At 43.0% G+C, this 17,288-nt stretch overlaps 1 protein-coding gene across 1 annotated transcript in view; it reads left to right on the top strand.

Moving 5' to 3' along the window:
* The window catches only part of KAT6B (lysine acetyltransferase 6B), a 169,966-nt gene extending 158,824 nt beyond the window's left edge, over positions 1-11,142 (top strand). The window contains 5 exon segments of the mRNA XM_061180240.1: positions 1,122-1,353; positions 1,670-1,829; positions 2,418-2,750; positions 5,017-5,308; positions 7,969-11,142. Coding sequence (XP_061036223.1) covers positions 1,122-1,353; positions 1,670-1,829; positions 2,418-2,750; positions 5,017-5,308; positions 7,969-10,502 — 3,551 coding nt within the window. The 3' untranslated portion in view covers positions 10,503-11,142.
* Positions 11,143-17,288: the final 6,146 nt, after the last annotated feature.

Here is a 17,288-nt window from a genome sequence, read left to right as displayed (position 1 = left end):
GGCAGGAAAATGCATCAGAGGCATTGATTTCTTCTAACAAAAAATCCAAAATTGAGAAAATTCTTGAAAATGTGGCCATTTTGAAAATGTAGATAAAGAAGAAAAATGCTGAAGATTTGGGTGGTTTACAGAGCAGCATGATTTTGTAATTGCTGCCACCTACTGTATGTGGTTGATGTTTGTTTAAATTTAGGAAGTTCATGAAGGTGAGGCTGTTGAAATAGATAATTAGAGCAAGGTAGACATCATTAGTTTATAACATTTCTTCTCTACTCCATAAGTGGCTCTTAATTACCGAGACAGCCGCCAGCTTTCATTCATTACCTTCAAGTGGGTTTAAAGTTTTTCTCATTTTAAACTTCCTCTGCCAAGGAACCTTCACAGCAATGCTGTCGAGTGCACGTTCAAAAGCTTACCGTGCTCAGGGCTTTTCTGAGTTCACATGAAACTGTGTGTCTTAAGGAGGTTGTTTTGCTTTAATTTGTAGGAGCAACGGTTGGATTATAAATTAATTTCCATGAAAGAGGTGAAAATAGAGCTAGTGGAGCTGGTATGAGTTGCAGCAGTTGACTTAAAAGACATTATTTTATTAGTCCTAAAACAAAGCTTCAGATCAGCCGCTAGTTAAATGTAACAAGCAATATAGGATCTCAGTCAACAGAGGCCCTTCTCTTTTATTAAGACCCAGCTGTCAAAGGGTCATTCGGTCCTTCCTGTGGAAAACAACTCGCCCATTAATGTTTGGGGTGGTCCCTCGACAGGATTTCTGAGTGAGTGCCTGACATTTAGTTTTTGAAGGGATCTAAAGCTGGGGCACTTGGACGTTGAGACTTATCAGAAGTTATGTGTTCAACCTTAGCTTCGTTAAATATGCCACAGTGTATGTCTGGAATGCTGCCACCAGCTACGTGAATTGACTTACAGGGCTGCTATAAAAGATTCAGGAGCATAAACTTCATGGAGATCAAATCACTGTAGCTGGGAAGAGACTATACATAAAATTAATGCACTTCTCTGATGTGATGTTTTTACCTTGTTGCTACTTATATTATTTCAAGTGGCCCCTGTTCCAATGTCTGAAAACACCACAGTGAGGTCCACTTTTGCTTTTTCTGCCCTAGGCTATTTGCTTTCTAGAAGAGAAGGCCAAGCAGGATCTCCTGAAAAGCCACTCTCTGATCTGGGCCGTCTCTCCTACCTGGCCTACTGGAAGAGTGTCATCTTAGAATATCTCTACCACCACCATGAGCGGCACATCAGCATCAAGGCCATCAGCAGAGCTACGGGCATGTGCCCACATGACATCGCCACCACTCTGCAGCACCTCCACATGATTGACAAGAGGGATGGCAGGTGAGTACTGGTGCCCTGGGCGACCCGGCTGCCTCTTAAGCATCTTACATCAGAAAGGGTCCCTAAAGTTAGGTGGATTCATTCCAATTAAAGATAAGAGGTTCCTCAATGGTATTATCAAAACCTTTCTCCTAAGAAGAAAACAGGAAATGACACTTTTTTGCTGGCCAGATTTCAATTTGCTGTACCCTTTCATTGATGAGCTTTCTGGCTTTTCCTAACCCAGGTAATATTAGTGCTAGCATACATCAATATGTGAAGGTGAAATGAAATTTCAGCTTTTGATTGCACTTTGTTCTGCCTCCTCACATTACAGATTTGTCATCATTAGACGGGAAAAGTTGATATTGGGCCACATGGAAAAGTTGAAAACCTGTTCCCGGACTAATGAGCTTGATCCAGAGAGTCTGAGGTGGACCCCAATTTTAATTTCTAATGCTGCAGTTTCTGAAGAAGAACGAGAAGCTGAAAAAGAGGTAATTTGGCTTCATCAGCCTAAGTTGTGTAACTTCAATCTTGTAGCATTCTGAAGCTAAGAAAGTCATTAACATCATTGTCAAAAGCTTGGTTATCTAGAGAGCTCGTGAAATGATAGGGCACTAATTTATCCTAACTGAGGTTGCATGGTAAGACATGATAATTTTATTGAGTATGAAAAATGAAACATTTATCATTGATCACAAAGCAGCATTTTTCACTACTGACAGCATGTAATCAGATCAAATTTGGTGCTGAGCTCCAAGGCTGCAATGTCAATCGATTCTTTGTGTTTATGAACTTGCTTAAAGTGCTCCATGCCAGTGAGCATGTAATGTAGTGATAAAGGACTCAAACCAATTCGCTGCATCATTAATACTGCTAAATATCCCATGAAACCCAATCTTCTTTGATTTGTTATCCTAACTGATGCAAAAGAGTTCTGAGATGATGCAGCTGGAATGCTGCTTGGCTGGCTGACTATCCTGATCAGAAACGACTTAGAGATCCTTTGCCTTTGATCCTTAGAGGCTCTGGCTGTGTAACTGCCCTCTCACTGGCCCACTATTTTTACCCTCCCCCCTTAGGCTGAGCGGCTAATGGAACAAGCTAGCTGCTGGGAAAAGGAGGAGCAAGAAATCCTGTCATCTAGAGCTAACAGTAGGCAATCACCTGCAAAAGTACAATCGAAAAATAAATATTTGCATTCCCCGGAGAGCCGGCCAGTGGCAGGGGAGCGAGGGCAGCTAATGGAGCTGTCTAAAGAGAGCAGTGAAGAGGAAGAGGAAGAGGAGGAGGAGGAGGAGGAGGAGGAGGAGGAAGAGGAGGAAGAGGAGGAGGAAGAGGAAGAAGAAGAAGAAAATATTCAAAGCTCTCCTCCAAGGTTGACTAAACCACAGTCAGTTGCCATAAAGAGAAAGGTATGTGTCTGTTTAGATTTTCCATCCGAGTCAGTTTCAATCACATCTTATTTGTCATTGCAAACATTCTATCTATTAGTATTTGTTTCACTCTCCATTCTTTAGATGTAGTTTATTTGTATCCAGTCCCACTGATCATGTATTGTCATCGTTTATCTTACAGTCATGATTGTGTTTATTCTTTGTGGTTTGTTAATGCTGTGACAGGAAACCAGGGACAGGCAGGCTTGCTAGTCTGGTAGCTACTGCCACCTGCTGGTTCATGGGACTGGAGTAAATCAGGCTATGGGAACAGAAAAGGGCCCAGGGGAGCACTTAAACCACCCTTCAGTGAATTTTGATGAAAACACCAAGGCCGAGAGAGGATAGGAGACTTGTCCAAGGTCATACAACTCTTTAGAGATGGAGGCAGAACCAGATGAGTGCTCAGACTCCAAGCCCAGCACTCCTGATGCTATTTCTTGTTCTTGGCATAGAATTGTTAGAAGGTATTTTAAGCCCTTCAGTTTAATGCTATTTTGCTTTATGCAAGTACACATTACTGAAATGTCTCATATCTTAGTAGCCTGGTGGTTTCTCTAGATATACATACCCTGTGCAGAAAGTAAAAAATTGATTTTGTCTTTAGGTAACTGCTCAACCCAGAGCTGATATCTTTGTCTTTAGTATCTATCTGTGACATAGAGAGGGACCAGACACTGTAGCATAGCCAAGACTAATAGTGACAGAGCAAGTTAAGGCTGTGCCCCAAGGCCACCCTATGTGGTGTCTGTCAAAGAACCTGCTGTTCTGACTCCCAGCTTGGCGTGCCTTTATCTAAGCCTGGCAATCTTCTAGTGGAAGGGCAGCTGTGGGGAGGTGCTAGAAAGGAGCATCCCACAGAGTGGACTTTAGGCTTATGAATAATATTTTGATTTCTTACAAGGAAAATGTATTCATGCATTATGTATACAACAAAAGAAATTTGTTTTAAAAACATAAAAAACCAGAATTATCCAAGGCATGATAAATGCCTACTGTCATATAAATGGACTCAACCTAAAGAAAACCAGTTCTGTATATTGGCTATACTTATGTTTGGGAAAATTCTAATGGATTAGGGAGAGAGCAGGCCAGCTGGGGGGATTAATAATTTTAAGTGTTAAATTACAGAATGTGACTATCAGGATTTATATGTGCACTTCAGTGAACATTCAGACAGTTAAAAATGTGAGACACGATAATTCTTGGATACATTTTACTTAGAGTTTGAGTTTTAACCAAGCATATTGAACCCTTCTTTACAATGTATTTTCAATAATTTTTCAGACCCATTATTGACAGATTACATCTTAGCAGCAAATCTGCCTATTCTTCTTATATTTGAATTTTGTATCATTGAGTACTTTTTGCTTGGAAAAAAAATACATTTTATATTTGCAATTATGGAGAGTCATTTGTGCCAACCCGTAGAACAATTAGAAAAAAAATTTTATATCTTATGTAAATAAGACACTTTCCACATGTCTTTAGATTTTCTTTAGATGCCATCTATGTTGAAATATTTTGGGGAATTCCCTGGCGGTCCAGTGGTTAGGACTGCGCGCTTCCACTGCCAGGGGCTAAGATCCCACAAGCCTCGCGGAACGGCCAAAAAAAGAAAAAAAGTAAAATTATCAGTGATATCCCTGCAGCCACCAATACATGACTCTAACATTGTAAACAGAGTAATTCTTTCTTCAAGTACCCTTTCTTCTTTTGCATCATTCCTGACGTCCTGTGAAATGGGGAACAAGTAGGCTAGTCTTGTACACCATCATATATCTTACAGTGCTTTGCACATAGTAGGTGCTCCTTGAACAGTTATCAAGTATTAAAATGCGTGACCCAGTGGCTAGTTGATTGTTGAAACGAATATAGAAACATTGGTGTCCATGATGACTTAATCACTGTGATATACGGGATTTTGAAGCCAGCAGGTACTACTGGAAAATACATGCTAGAAAAGCAAACCTTAGCTTTTAAAATCTACAGTTCAGCTGCTAGGATGTTCCCTCTCAAAGCATCTGCTTGAGTAAACAATTGTTTTATTTGGAAAGCACTTGCCTCTGTAGTAGGAGCCCGAGAGGGATGTTAAACATCAAATGGAAGGTTAAGTACAAAGACATTACAGAAGTTTTTACGTGTAAGAGTCTCAGACACGCGTTCAGTACATGTTTGCTGCATATCGACTCAACACTGTAATTTCTCATGAGCTCTAATGTATTATGTTTGGCATTAATTTCAGAGGCCTTTTGTGCTAAAGAAGAAAAGGGGTCGTAAACGCAGAAGGATCAACAGCAGTGTAACAACTGAGACCATTTCAGAGACGACAGAAGTACTGAACGAGCCCTTTGACAACTCAGACGAAGAGAGGCCAATGCCACAGCTGGAGCCTACCTGTGAGATTGAAGTAGAGGAGGATGGTGGGAAGCCAGTGCTGAGAAAAGCATTCCAACATCAGCCTGGGAAGAAAAGACAGACAGAGGAAGAGGAAGGAAAAGACAATCATTGCTTTAAGAATGCTGACCCTTGTAGAAGTAAGTGGAGGAATTATAAAAACCTTACCCTTGTGAATATCTGTCTATTATTGCCAAAAAGCAGGCACCTGAATTCTACCCAAAGGCATTTCTGAGGCTGTACCGACCCACCAGAAATAAGTGCTCATCTGTCCTTTCTCATTCATAAAAGGTTCTATCCCTTCTTCCTGGAATTGGATTTTTATGTTCAACAACTTTAGAAGTTTAACATAGACCAGAACATCCCTCTAGGTGGGTTCATCTTACTTTCCAGAAATTGGCTTATCCTCAAAAATTTTGAAGTCTGTCAATAAGAAACACATTGCACTTCCTTGATTCTAATATGTACTTTTTTTCACATTTAACATTTCTGAAATCAGGGTATATATTATTATTGATGTGAGCATTGAATGCAGTAGTTTCTTTTTTCCTGAAAAACAAATATTAGTAAATTGATGATGTATCCTATAATCAGTGGTGTCTTTGTATATGTTCTTATCAAGAATCATCTAAAACCTACCCACACCATCACTATTAGCTTTGATAATATAGGATAATGTGGAAATCAGGAGATTATCCTTCCTTTCAAATTACTGTTTTACAGTTGCTATTGGCAGGGACACCCCACCCCATCCTCTAAAAAAAATATTAAACACCACTGACTCCTCTTTGATGCCCTATTTAAAAGAAACCATCCCTTGCCTGTCAGGCTGGGAACTTGAGCTCCCAGCTGAATCATGAGGATTTGTGGGACAGTCTGTACTCTACAGTGGAAACGACTCTATTCAAAACCTTACTTTATTTCAGTCTAGAGAACAGGCCATCGCACGTCCCTAGAAACCACAGGTTATCACTCTTGCCTTTGAAAAGCCACAGTTTTAAGAACGTGAGCAAGCAGCTCCTTGACTTTCTTAATTAACAAGAATACTATTGCCACATACATACTTCGCTGAGGCAGTGACATTTCACCCTGGGTATAGAGGAACCAAGCCTTGTTTGTTAGTTTCCTTAAACAAATAAACATACAAAAACAACTGCAGAAAGAGGTCATTTTTTTGGTGTGGAATTTGAGCCTTATTTCCACTTCTTAGCTGTCTTCTCGGGAGCCTGTACATGAATCATCACTGCCTTCATGCTCCACTTTGTGCCACTTGCCTTTAAAAATTCCAAGTTGCCATATTATACCTGATTCCTTTCAGGATCTTCTTTCTTAAAAAATAATTATTGGAAAACTCATCTTCTGACTTAGAGGGGTTTCCTACAAATGCTGATAGGTCTAGTAGCACGTGGAATAAGAATGTGGAATCCGAGGTCATTGGCATGCCTGTTGCCTGTCCATACGTATAGACATATGAACATAGTGAGATGTCTATTAACTGGAGATTGTACTTTGCACTTATGAAGGAATCAGTCTACAGCACCGTATCTTTTCAGCTAGCCAATTTGAATGTAATACATTCAGGTAAGTTTATGTGTAATCCTTTTATTACATAAATGAGCTAAGAGCTTACCCTGTTCTGCACTGATTGGATTAGATATCCAATCTGGCAAACGGGATCTCTGTTCCACACTGGTTATTAGATCTTGTTTTTGTTCTCCAAAATAGTGTTTCTAATAAGGCTATTTCTCTTTGTGAAGCTTTTCCTTTAAATTGACCCCTCTAGGAGATCAGTATAATCTTTAATTTTATAAAGATCTTAAGACTTGGGTGTTTTATATTTGTATTTATTCATATATTTACTTGTTTGCTTGCTTATATTTATATAAATACATTTATAATATATAAATATATTTACATATTTATATTCATATGTGCATATAGGTACAGTAAAAATAAGGTTAGCTGAGCTAAAATGAACTTGACAGTTACGGTTTGTTTCTTATTTAATATTCAAACCATACATTTGCACATTGATCCAAAATGCAATGTGGATAGAATTAGTGATAAAAAGAATACCTGTATTTTAAATGTTCAATAATTTCATGGTAATTACATTATAGTTTGTGTCATCCAGAAATGATGATCCTGGAGTAGATTACAGATGTATCTATGTTCTGGTTATTTAGTTATTTATTCATTTGTTTCAGAGGTACATAGTTTATTTTTATGCCAGAGAAAACATTCAAATCAAAGTAAATAATGTCATCTGAGATCATTTCAATCCAGTAAATGTCCACAAGCTGAAGTTCACTTTCTCAGGATAAATATGCAAGTTAGACTTCTATTCATTTCTCCAGTACAGTGGTGATTGGGATATGAGCTAACTTTAACCCTTTCCCCTGCATTTCCTAATTTGCAAATATTCAAATTGATTCTTTTCACATTGTGGAATTCCAGGCTTTTGTATCAGAGAATATCTTGTTTGTCAAACTCACATAAGTTTATTATAGTGGCCTGTATCCATGTGCTTCCTATAAAAAGCACAACTTTCTGTTAAGAGTGGGTTGTGTGTGGTGTGTGCACCATATATTGTTTTCCAGGCCTAGGTTATTTACTCCGTTTATACCACAATATTATTCTGTATTAGGTTTGACTGTGTCGTTAGCATCAACTCTTAAAATGCTGAATTGAAAGCAGTATGTGCTAAATTATTTAGAAAAATGAATTCAAGTTGTTCATGGTGATGCTTTCTAAGATTTTATTTTCCTTCCTCTCTCTTTCTGTCTGTCTCCTCACTAAGACAATATGGATGATGATGCAAATAACTTGAAAGAAGCCAGTAGAGACAATCCTGAACCTCTAAAGTGCAAACAGTGGCCAAAAGGAACAAAGCGTGGTCTATCTAAGTGGAGACCAAACAAAGAGAGGAAGACTGGATTTAAACTGAACTTGTACACCCCGCCAGAAACACCCATGGAGCCCGATGACCAGGTAACAGTGGAAGAACAGAAGGAGCCTCCAGCAGACAAAACCAGCCCCGCTCCCACCAGGACTGAGGAGGAGGTCAAGGAAGCCGTGGAACCCCTGCTGCCTGGGGACGAAAACAGAAGGGAGGAAGCGTGTGCACCTGTAAGTCCAAATAAATCGCCAGGTGAAAAACCTGAAGACGATCTAATCAAACCCGAGGAGGAAGAGGAGGAGGAGGAGGAGGAGGAGGAAGAGGAGGAGGAAGAAGAAGGAAATGTAGAAAAAGACCCCTGTGGTGCCAAAAGTCAGGAAAGAGAGGAGCCAGAAGTCTGCACGGACAAAGAAGACCCTGTGCGTTTGGATGATCATGAAGAGGAGGAGGAAGAGGATGAAGAGCCATCTCACAATGAGGGGCATGATGCAGACGATGAAGATGACAGTCACATGGAGTCTGCTGAATCAGAGAAGGAAGAACGCCCAAGAGAAGCCTTCAAAGAAGTACTGGAAAACCAGGAGGCTTTTTTAGACCTTAGTGTGCAGCCTAATCATTCAAACCCAGAGGTCCTAATGGACTGTGGCGTTGACCTTACAGCTTCGTGTAACAGTGAACCTAAGGAGCTTGCTGGAGCCACTGAAACTGCCCCTGAATCTGATGAGGAACCCACAGGAGAAGAGGCACAGGAGCAGGACCAAAAGAACAGTGAAGAAGTAGATTCTGAGTTCAAAGAGGGAAACACAGCAACCTTGGAAATCGACTCTGAGACCGTCCAAGCGGTTCAGTCCTTGACCCAGGAGAACAGTGAACAGGACGATACCTTTCAGGATTGTGCCGAGACTCAAGAGGCCTGTAGAAGCCTACAGAACTACACCCACACAGACCAAAGCCCACAGATCGCCGCCGCTCTAGACGACTGCCAGCAGTCAGACCACAGCAGCCCAGTTTCATCCGTCCATTCCCACCCCAGCCAGTCAGTACGTTCTGTCAACAGCCCAAGTGTCCCTGCCCTGGAAAACAGCTATGCCCAAATCAGCCCAGATCAAAATGCCATCTCAGTGCCATCTTTGCAGAACATGGAAACCAGTCCAATGATGGATGTCCCATCCGTTTCAGATCACTCACAGCAAGTCGTAGACAGCGGATTTAGTGACCTGGGCAGTATCGAGAGTACAACTGAGAACTACGAGAACCCCAGCAGCTATGATTCCACGATGGGTGGTGGCAGCATTTGTGGAAACGGCTCTTCACAGAACAGCTGCTCCTATAGCAACCTCACCTCCAGCAGTCTGACACAGAGCAGCTGCGCTGTCACCCAGCAGATGTCCAACATCAGTGGGAGCTGCAGCATGCTGCCGCAGACCAGCATCAGCTCTCCCCCGACCTGCAGCGTCAAGTCTCCTCAAGGCTGCGTGGTGGACAGGCCCCCGAGCAGCAGCCAGCAGCTGGCTCAGTGTAGCATGGCAGCTAACTTCACGCCGCCCATGCAGCTGGCTGAGATCCCCGAGACCGGCAGTGCCAGCCTTGGCTTATATGAACGGATGGGTCAGAGTGATTTTGGGGCTGGGCATTACCCACAGCCGTCAGCCACCTTCAGCCTTGCCAAACTACAGCAGTTAACTAATACACTTATTGATCATTCATTGCCTTACAGCCATTCCGCTGCTGTAACTTCCTATGCAAACAGTGCCTCTTTGTCCACACCATTAAGTAACACAGGGCTTGTTCAGCTTTCTCAGTCTCCACACTCCGTCCCTGGGGGACCCCAAGCACAAGCTACCATGACCCCACCCCCCAACCTGACTCCTCCTCCGATGAATCTGCCACCGCCTCTTTTGCAACGGAACATGGCGGCATCAAATATTGGCATCTCCCACAGCCAAAGACTGCAAACCCAGATTGCCAGCAAGGGCCACGTCTCCATGAGAACCAAATCGGCATCTCTGTCACCAGCCGCCGCCACCCACCAGTCGCAAATCTATGGGCGCTCCCAGACTGTAGCCATGCAGGGTCCTGCACGGACTTTAACGATGCAAAGAGGCATGAACATGAGTGTGAACTTGATGCCATCCCCAGCCTACAATGTCAACTCTGTGAACATGAACATGAACACTCTCAATGCCATGAATGGGTACAGCATGTCCCAGCCGATGATGAACAGTGGCTACCACAGCAATCATGGCTACATGAATCAAACACCCCAATACCCTATGCAGATGCAGATGGGCATGATGGGAACCCAGCCATATGCCCAGCAGCCAATGCAGACCCCGCCCCACAGTAACATGATGTACACGGCCCCCGGGCATCACGGCTACATGAACCCGGGCATGTCCAAACAGTCTCTCAATGGGTCCTACATGAGAAGGTAGGCAAAATGGGCAGTCACAAAACCCCTGGGCATCACCCTCGGATTGATCTGCACAAATACCTTTGAAGAGTACGATTTCAAAACCAGCAATTGGTGTGAATGCAAAAACATTTGTTGGCACCATTTATTTAAAAAAAAAAAAAAAAAAAAAGCTGTATGCAGCAGAAAGCCTTATACAAGTTGTTTTTCTTTCTTCTTTTTTCTTTTTTTTTTTTCCTTTTTCTTTTTTGGTACCTTCGTTTCTGTTACTTTTATATGAAATTCTCTGCAAAGGAAGGCCTCTCTTTGGACTACAGTTTGGAGGCAGCCACTTGCTGTGCCTGCTTCCATTAAACAATGTGGATATCAAGCCCCGTGCCCCAGCCCACCCCCAATTATCTGTTTTAATACTGAACCTAGAGTTTTTTTTTTCTTCCCCGTCTACTCCATGTAAATGCCTTTAGCATTTCAGTTATTGTATATTTTGTTTGAGGTGACACTTCAGCATGCCGCTAATGTCTTTGTTAGTGACAGTGCATTTTGTAGTACTGTACAAGTGTTGTGCTAACGGTAAGCCATTTCTTAAGTTTTTTGCCTTGATTAGGGTGCCCTAATTTGAGGGTTTAAAAAAAACTATATTTTTGTTAATTATAAAACTGTAAAGAGCTATAAAAGCTATTCCCATTTGGTTAGTCAAAAGGGTTTTATTGCTAAATGTTTGGTGTAAAGTTGAGACCCTTTTCCATTTTGGTGACAGATTTCTTTGGGGAAAAAAAGGCAGCTTTCTGTTTTATAAATGCAGACTTCTGTTTATTGAATGAAGCATATCTCAGTGTTTATCTGTCAGGTTTTGAAACATTTCATATATGTCCAAATACTTGGCAGGATTTAAAAAAAAATAGTGAATTTGGTGTAAAGTTGCTATTTTATGGAAATGCCTCTAACTTTACATTTTCATTCCATCTGTAGATTTTTCTATCTTTATAAAATATTGGAGTTATTTTTTAAGGAAAAATAGAGAAGTAGCTTGTGAATAGCTCAAACTAAGCTTACAAATCGCATGTAAAAAAGCAAAAAAGTTATTTGTGTCTGTTTATATTGCTTCCTTTTTTGTAGCCTTTGTACCTGTACAGGGTGACTGTAAGGGCCAAGCAGGAGAGGCGTAATCCTTGTATAAAATAGGAGCCAGCGACACTCTTGTATTTATCTGTTCTCTTTTTAGTCAGTCACTTCAAAAAAAAAAAAAAAATGAAAACAAAAAAAACAAAAAAAGCTGTACATTTTAACATAAAATAAATTATGATGAGCCATTTTTAGCCTCTTGTGTCCTGTCATATTATGATTGATAGAGAATGACCAATTGAACTGTATCATGTGTCACATCTCAGAACACATACACATTTTGGGAAAATAAATTATTTAGTGTAAATCGGAGTTAAGAGATTTTCTGATTTGTTTTGACTTTGTGGGAGGGGGTTGGCAATAAATAAGAGTAATATCTAATAAAACCATCACATATACCAAATACCTATTTAATAAATTAATTTATAATGGATTTTAATGCTTTTCATGAAAGTTTATTTTATGCTAGTGCATACCTTCTGTATGCCAATCATTGTCTTTAAAATAAAGTGAATTTGTTTTTTTCTTTTTGACTTTGATCTTCATTTGCAAAGGGATCCTGCCCAAATATCCAGCTGCCTCATTTATACAGTCTGTATAAACTCCCCTCAGGGCCTAGTCCAGTGGTAACAAACTTCATTTTTTTAAAGATTAATACAAAAAACACCCAATTTGGACTTGTATGTTTGAAAAATCATTTTCTTGAAAAAGGCGTGAAAGTTTTGCTCTGTTGTGAATGAGTGATTGGATGTTATTTTTTAGAATCTAAAGTTTAGATTCTAAAAAAGAAAAAAAAAGTCATTGTTCACAAACGTTATCTTACGGCATTCAGAGAAAGTTCTGTCTGACCGTTAAAACATTTGCTTATTCAAGTGACAGGCCTTGAAATGAATGCTTGACTTGGCACCCATGTGGAAAGGAGGACAGTACATACAGCCCCGAGTCACAGGTCCCGATGGAGGGAGGATGCCCGGCAGGGTTTTGCCTTCTGAACTCACCCTTATTATCTTTTCCCACAGTTACGAAGCAGTCTGGGCTTAGTGTCAAGATTTTATCTTTTGGTCCCTTCTCCCCACAACTGCATAGCCAGTGGGGGGAATATCTGTAGTGGCTGAGGAGGGCTTCCAAGAAGACGCGTCTGCAAGGGCTGTCATCACCACGGGGAGAAGAGAAGCTTTAAGGTGCTTTGCTGGTAGGAAAGGAAACCTCTCATCCCCCTTCAGAGCGGGAAGCGATGGTGTGCTGCCTGTTGGAATCAACTGCTGGCATCTGTTCGGGAGCTGCCGAGGATCTTAGCAGCCCAGTGGATCCACACCTCAGGCAAGAGGCTGCCCCAGCCTGGAAGCGGGGGCGGGGGCGGGGGCGGGGTGGGGGGGACATGCTAACCAGCTGAAGGGAAACCAGGCAGAACTTCCCACAGGCCCCACCTTGAAACCTTCTCATGTTTGGTCTCTTCTCTTGGGTTAAGTAAGGTTCTTTGGGAACTGAGATGGTCCTCTGTTCCATGTGTTGCAATGGCTTGTAACCACACACGCTTGTGGTTTGTGTGGCATCTGGGCTTCCCCCACTCTGCCTGCCTCATAGTCCTCCTGGGAACTTGAGGACAAGTCCCAGTCACTGCCCCAGACCTGCTGCACCAGAATTTAAGAACAGTACTGGGGACTCCTTGTGTTTCACAGGCTCCCTAGGGATTGCGGCATAGCCAGAAAGGGGAGACCCTCTGCTGGCCCTAAGTCCTAACGTTCATTGACAGAAGGGAAAGGCTTGGTGTAGGAGGGAAACTGCTGATCTGAGGTGGCCTCAGATCACCCTGCCCGCTGCTCTGCACTTCCTTACTCTCACTTAGAGAAATCAGCTCAGCCTTAAATGTGACACCAGCAATCTGGGAGAACAGGAGCTTGGATTCATCAGGACTGAAACAGAGTCACCATTAGGTGAGATTCATCAGCAGGCCACATCTTGTAAACCCAGTAATGTGTTCTTTCATTTATAAGAGGCTTAACAAGTGGTTGTCAGTTGCAGCCTTTATTTTTTACCGGCACAGGTGGTGCCTGCCCAGGTGTGAAGGCATCGGCTTTCCTCGCCAACATTACGTTTTAGAAACAATGGCTCACAAATAGTATCACAAAAATAATGACTCACAAACATCCACCCTATGTAGGAAATGGGGCAGTTTCTCCAATTTACACATGAGGGGATTGAGGCTCAAACAAGCTAACCTAATTGCCCAAACACACTCAGCTGAAATCTGTGAGCAGAAACAAACTCGGTTCTCTCCAAATCACAGCCCTTTGTCCTAGAACACTTCACTCTGGGAAAAAGCCCTAACTTGTCATCTCTCTGATTTAAAGGCTTAGGTAACAAATACATGATGCTTTTAAAGTTGTTAGGTGCTCTACATATATAGGTTACTTTGTTGTTACAAGCAGTACTGGTTTATAGTACAAGTACTGTTATATTATGAAGCAGGACCTTCAATTTCTCGGTACCCACACTCCTGGTTTTCCTTCCCCCTCCTCCATCTTCTTTCCTGGATCTGCCCCCCAACAAACAAACACTGAGGCCTGGGGCTCCCTCTCTGTTTTCTCTCATTATCTCACCCAGTACAATGACTTCCAACACCACCTCTATGCAGATAACGCCCAGGAATTATGTCTCTAGTAGTGGACCTTCCTTTGAGCTCTCTCTAGATTCAAGGTGAAATGACATGGGACGCCTTTTGTATGTCTTAGACATGATATAACTGGTGATGTCCAGCCCCCTACCCCCATTTCTGGCCCTGTCAACCCCATCTCAGTATTAAGGCACCACCAAGAAACCGAATCACTATCTTCCAAGTCTCTCGCCCCTCCCAGCAGGTTCTGTGTATTCCCCAAGATAATTCCAAAATAATCTTGAATACTAGTCCCCTGGCACTATCTTAGTCCAGACCATCTTCCTCCTTCCTGTCAACAGTTCCACAACCTCCTTACTGGTTGCCTCCCCCCTACAGTCCATTCTCTCTACTTCAGTCAGGGTGATATTTTTTTCTTTCCAGAATGATCTTCTTAAAACAGATCAGACCATTCCGCTGCTTAAAATTCATTGGTGGTTCTTATTTGCACTTGGAATAAAGTCCAATCTCTCTACCCTTCTGTGTCCACCTGCGCTCTCACCCACAAGCTCCAGCTTCACTGATGGGCAGTTCCTGAAACACACCACTTCAGGTTAGAAACACATCTCTTTGCCACTTTGGTGCCACTTCACCTCTGCTGTTCCTCAGCCTAGAATGTTCCCTCCCCATTTGGCAGGTGCTCTCCTTCAAGTCTCAGCTCATCCCATCCACTCAGGTCTTCTTCAACCACCCCATCTAAAGTGGGTTTTTCCCCATCCCATCCCCATGCTTCTCCACCTCAGTACCTGCTTCCCTCATTCCACTTTATCACAGCATACATTTTTGCATTGGCCTCCTAACCCAAATTTTAGCATGTGGTAGGTTCTCAAGTACTTGTTGACCAAATGAATATTTTATTTCTGAAGAATTTAAATGCTTTTGCAAAAACTTCTGTTCCTTGGATTTCCCTGGTGGCTCAGTGGTTAAGAATCTGCCTGCCAATGCAGGGGACATGGGTTCGAGCCCTGGTCTGGGAAGATCCCACATGCCGCGGAGCAACTAAGCCTGTGCACCACAACTACTGAGCCTACGCTCTAGAGCCCGCAAGCCACAACTACTGAAGCCTGTGCACCTAGAGCCCGTGCTCCTCAACAAGAGAAGCTACCGCAAGAAGCCCGTGCACCGCAACAAAGAGTAGCCCCCACTCGCCGCAACTAGAGAAAGCCCACGCGCAGCAACGAAGACCCAACGCAGCCAAAAATAAATAAATTTATTAAAAAAACAAAAAACTTCTGTTCCTCCTTTCTCCTATCCCTGGCTCCCATCTTAAAAAGACCAGACCTCCAACTTCTGCTTTCCTCAGCAGGACTTACAGCCCCACAAAGAGGTGGGAACGTGTGGGAAGGTGGAGAGAGAACACGGAAAGAGCACTCCAAGGAACACCAGTACTGGACCTGTCCTTCCCACATACGGATTCATTTAAATGTAAATACTTCATTATGATGGATAAAAGTAACATTTTATTAAAATGGAAATATTTCTTTCTTTCTGGATAAGTAATAGATCAGACCTAGGAGATAACTGAGTTTAGAGGGGGCTATTGGGATCCTATGATGGGAAGGTTCTAGGTAGGCGCCACTAGAATCCCTGTTGGTCTACATCTCTTTCCCAAAAGCCTGTGTATATGGCTCCCCTTACACCCAAATCTGAGTCATTATAAGGACCCATTATGGGCCAAGGTGACCATCCCAGAGCAGATACTAGGCAGTCCCAGGAAGCCCTACCAGCCACAGGGGCCCAGGCCACAGGTCCTCCTCTCTGGCACAAAAGCAGGGCAGCCGCCCTAAGGTTACAGGGTGACCCTCAGGTGGCTTTACAAAGCTGCTGAGCCCCTAGTGGGCCCCTTTTCCTGTTTTCCCCGTAGGCCTTTATCAGGCAGTTTTGATTTCTGGTCCTGGACTGCTGGCATCTCCATCAGCATCTCTCTCTCTCTGGGTTCTGTCTGATTTCCAGTTCCTGGTTCTAGAAGCCATCTCCTGCTGCTGTTTTCTCCTTGGTTCCTGCTTGGTTCCTGCTGCTGTTTTCTCCTCAAGACTGAGAATCACGCGGTCATGGTGACTGGCTTAGCTCTCAGGGGCGGGGGCATCTCCACACCTGAGCTCACCCGGCTGCCTGGTCCTCTCATTCCAGGGCAAACACCTTTGCAAATACTTTCTGCCGGGACTGAAAACAAGCTCATGTTGCTTTGACTAGAATCAAAACAAAAGAAGCTTCCCCAAGTTCCGGTCCCCCAAAGATTGTCTCCTTCCAAAATTATAAAGTCAAACTCTTGTTCAAATTTACCAGAATTTGTTGAATTTTTCTGGGTAGTGGCGCTTCTGGCTAAGATTCTGAACAGCCCTGGCTCCCTGAGGAAGGTAGGGGAGCCCAAAGCGGGGGGCCTCTGTGCAGGGGACCGCCACTCCCTACCCCTACCAGATGAATTGCTCTCTGCCGCTTCCAGAGAGCAGCATCTATGGATGGTGACCTGAGCCTGGGGATTCCATCGAAAGGAAGATGCAGGAGCCACCGGTAAGGAAATGCGCGTCCTCCTCATGCCCACCCCCAACCCCGGACAGCCAACTCACTAACAAGCGGTGCAAACTCTCCTGTAACAGCTCTCGCAGGCACTTTTCTGTGGTTAGAAAATCAAGTTATATTTTAAAATTATTTTTTAAAGAATGTGACTTTCAGACAAAGCCAAATATTTAATCACAGCACAATGTCTACGCATCTTTAAATCCTTTTCCGCATCCGTCTTACCAAAAAAAAAAACAAAAACAAAAAAACGGCGCATGCGTGCTCACTTGTAGCCAGTTCCGCTGGGAAGCCCGTCTGCCCCATTTTGCTGTGAAGCGAAGTGCTGGCCTCTTACCGGAGGCCGCTATGAGTTACCCGCTCTGTTCACCAGCCCCTGGGAAGTTTAAGATTGTTTGGAAGGAGTCAAGTTTTGGTTTCACGTCCCTTCTCTGTGACAAAGGAAGTCACAGGCCAGAGCTATTTTCAGCCTTCCCCCTTCATTCCCGAGTATCCTGCGCACCCCGTGAGGGGGCC

The sequence above is a fragment of the Eubalaena glacialis genome, chromosome 1 (assembly GCF_028564815.1).
Source record: "Eubalaena glacialis isolate mEubGla1 chromosome 1, mEubGla1.1.hap2.+ XY, whole genome shotgun sequence".
Lineage (NCBI taxonomy): Eukaryota > Metazoa > Chordata > Mammalia > Artiodactyla > Balaenidae > Eubalaena > Eubalaena glacialis.
Note: the sequence above shows the minus strand (reverse complement) of the source record. Positions and strands in the feature narration are given on the sequence as shown.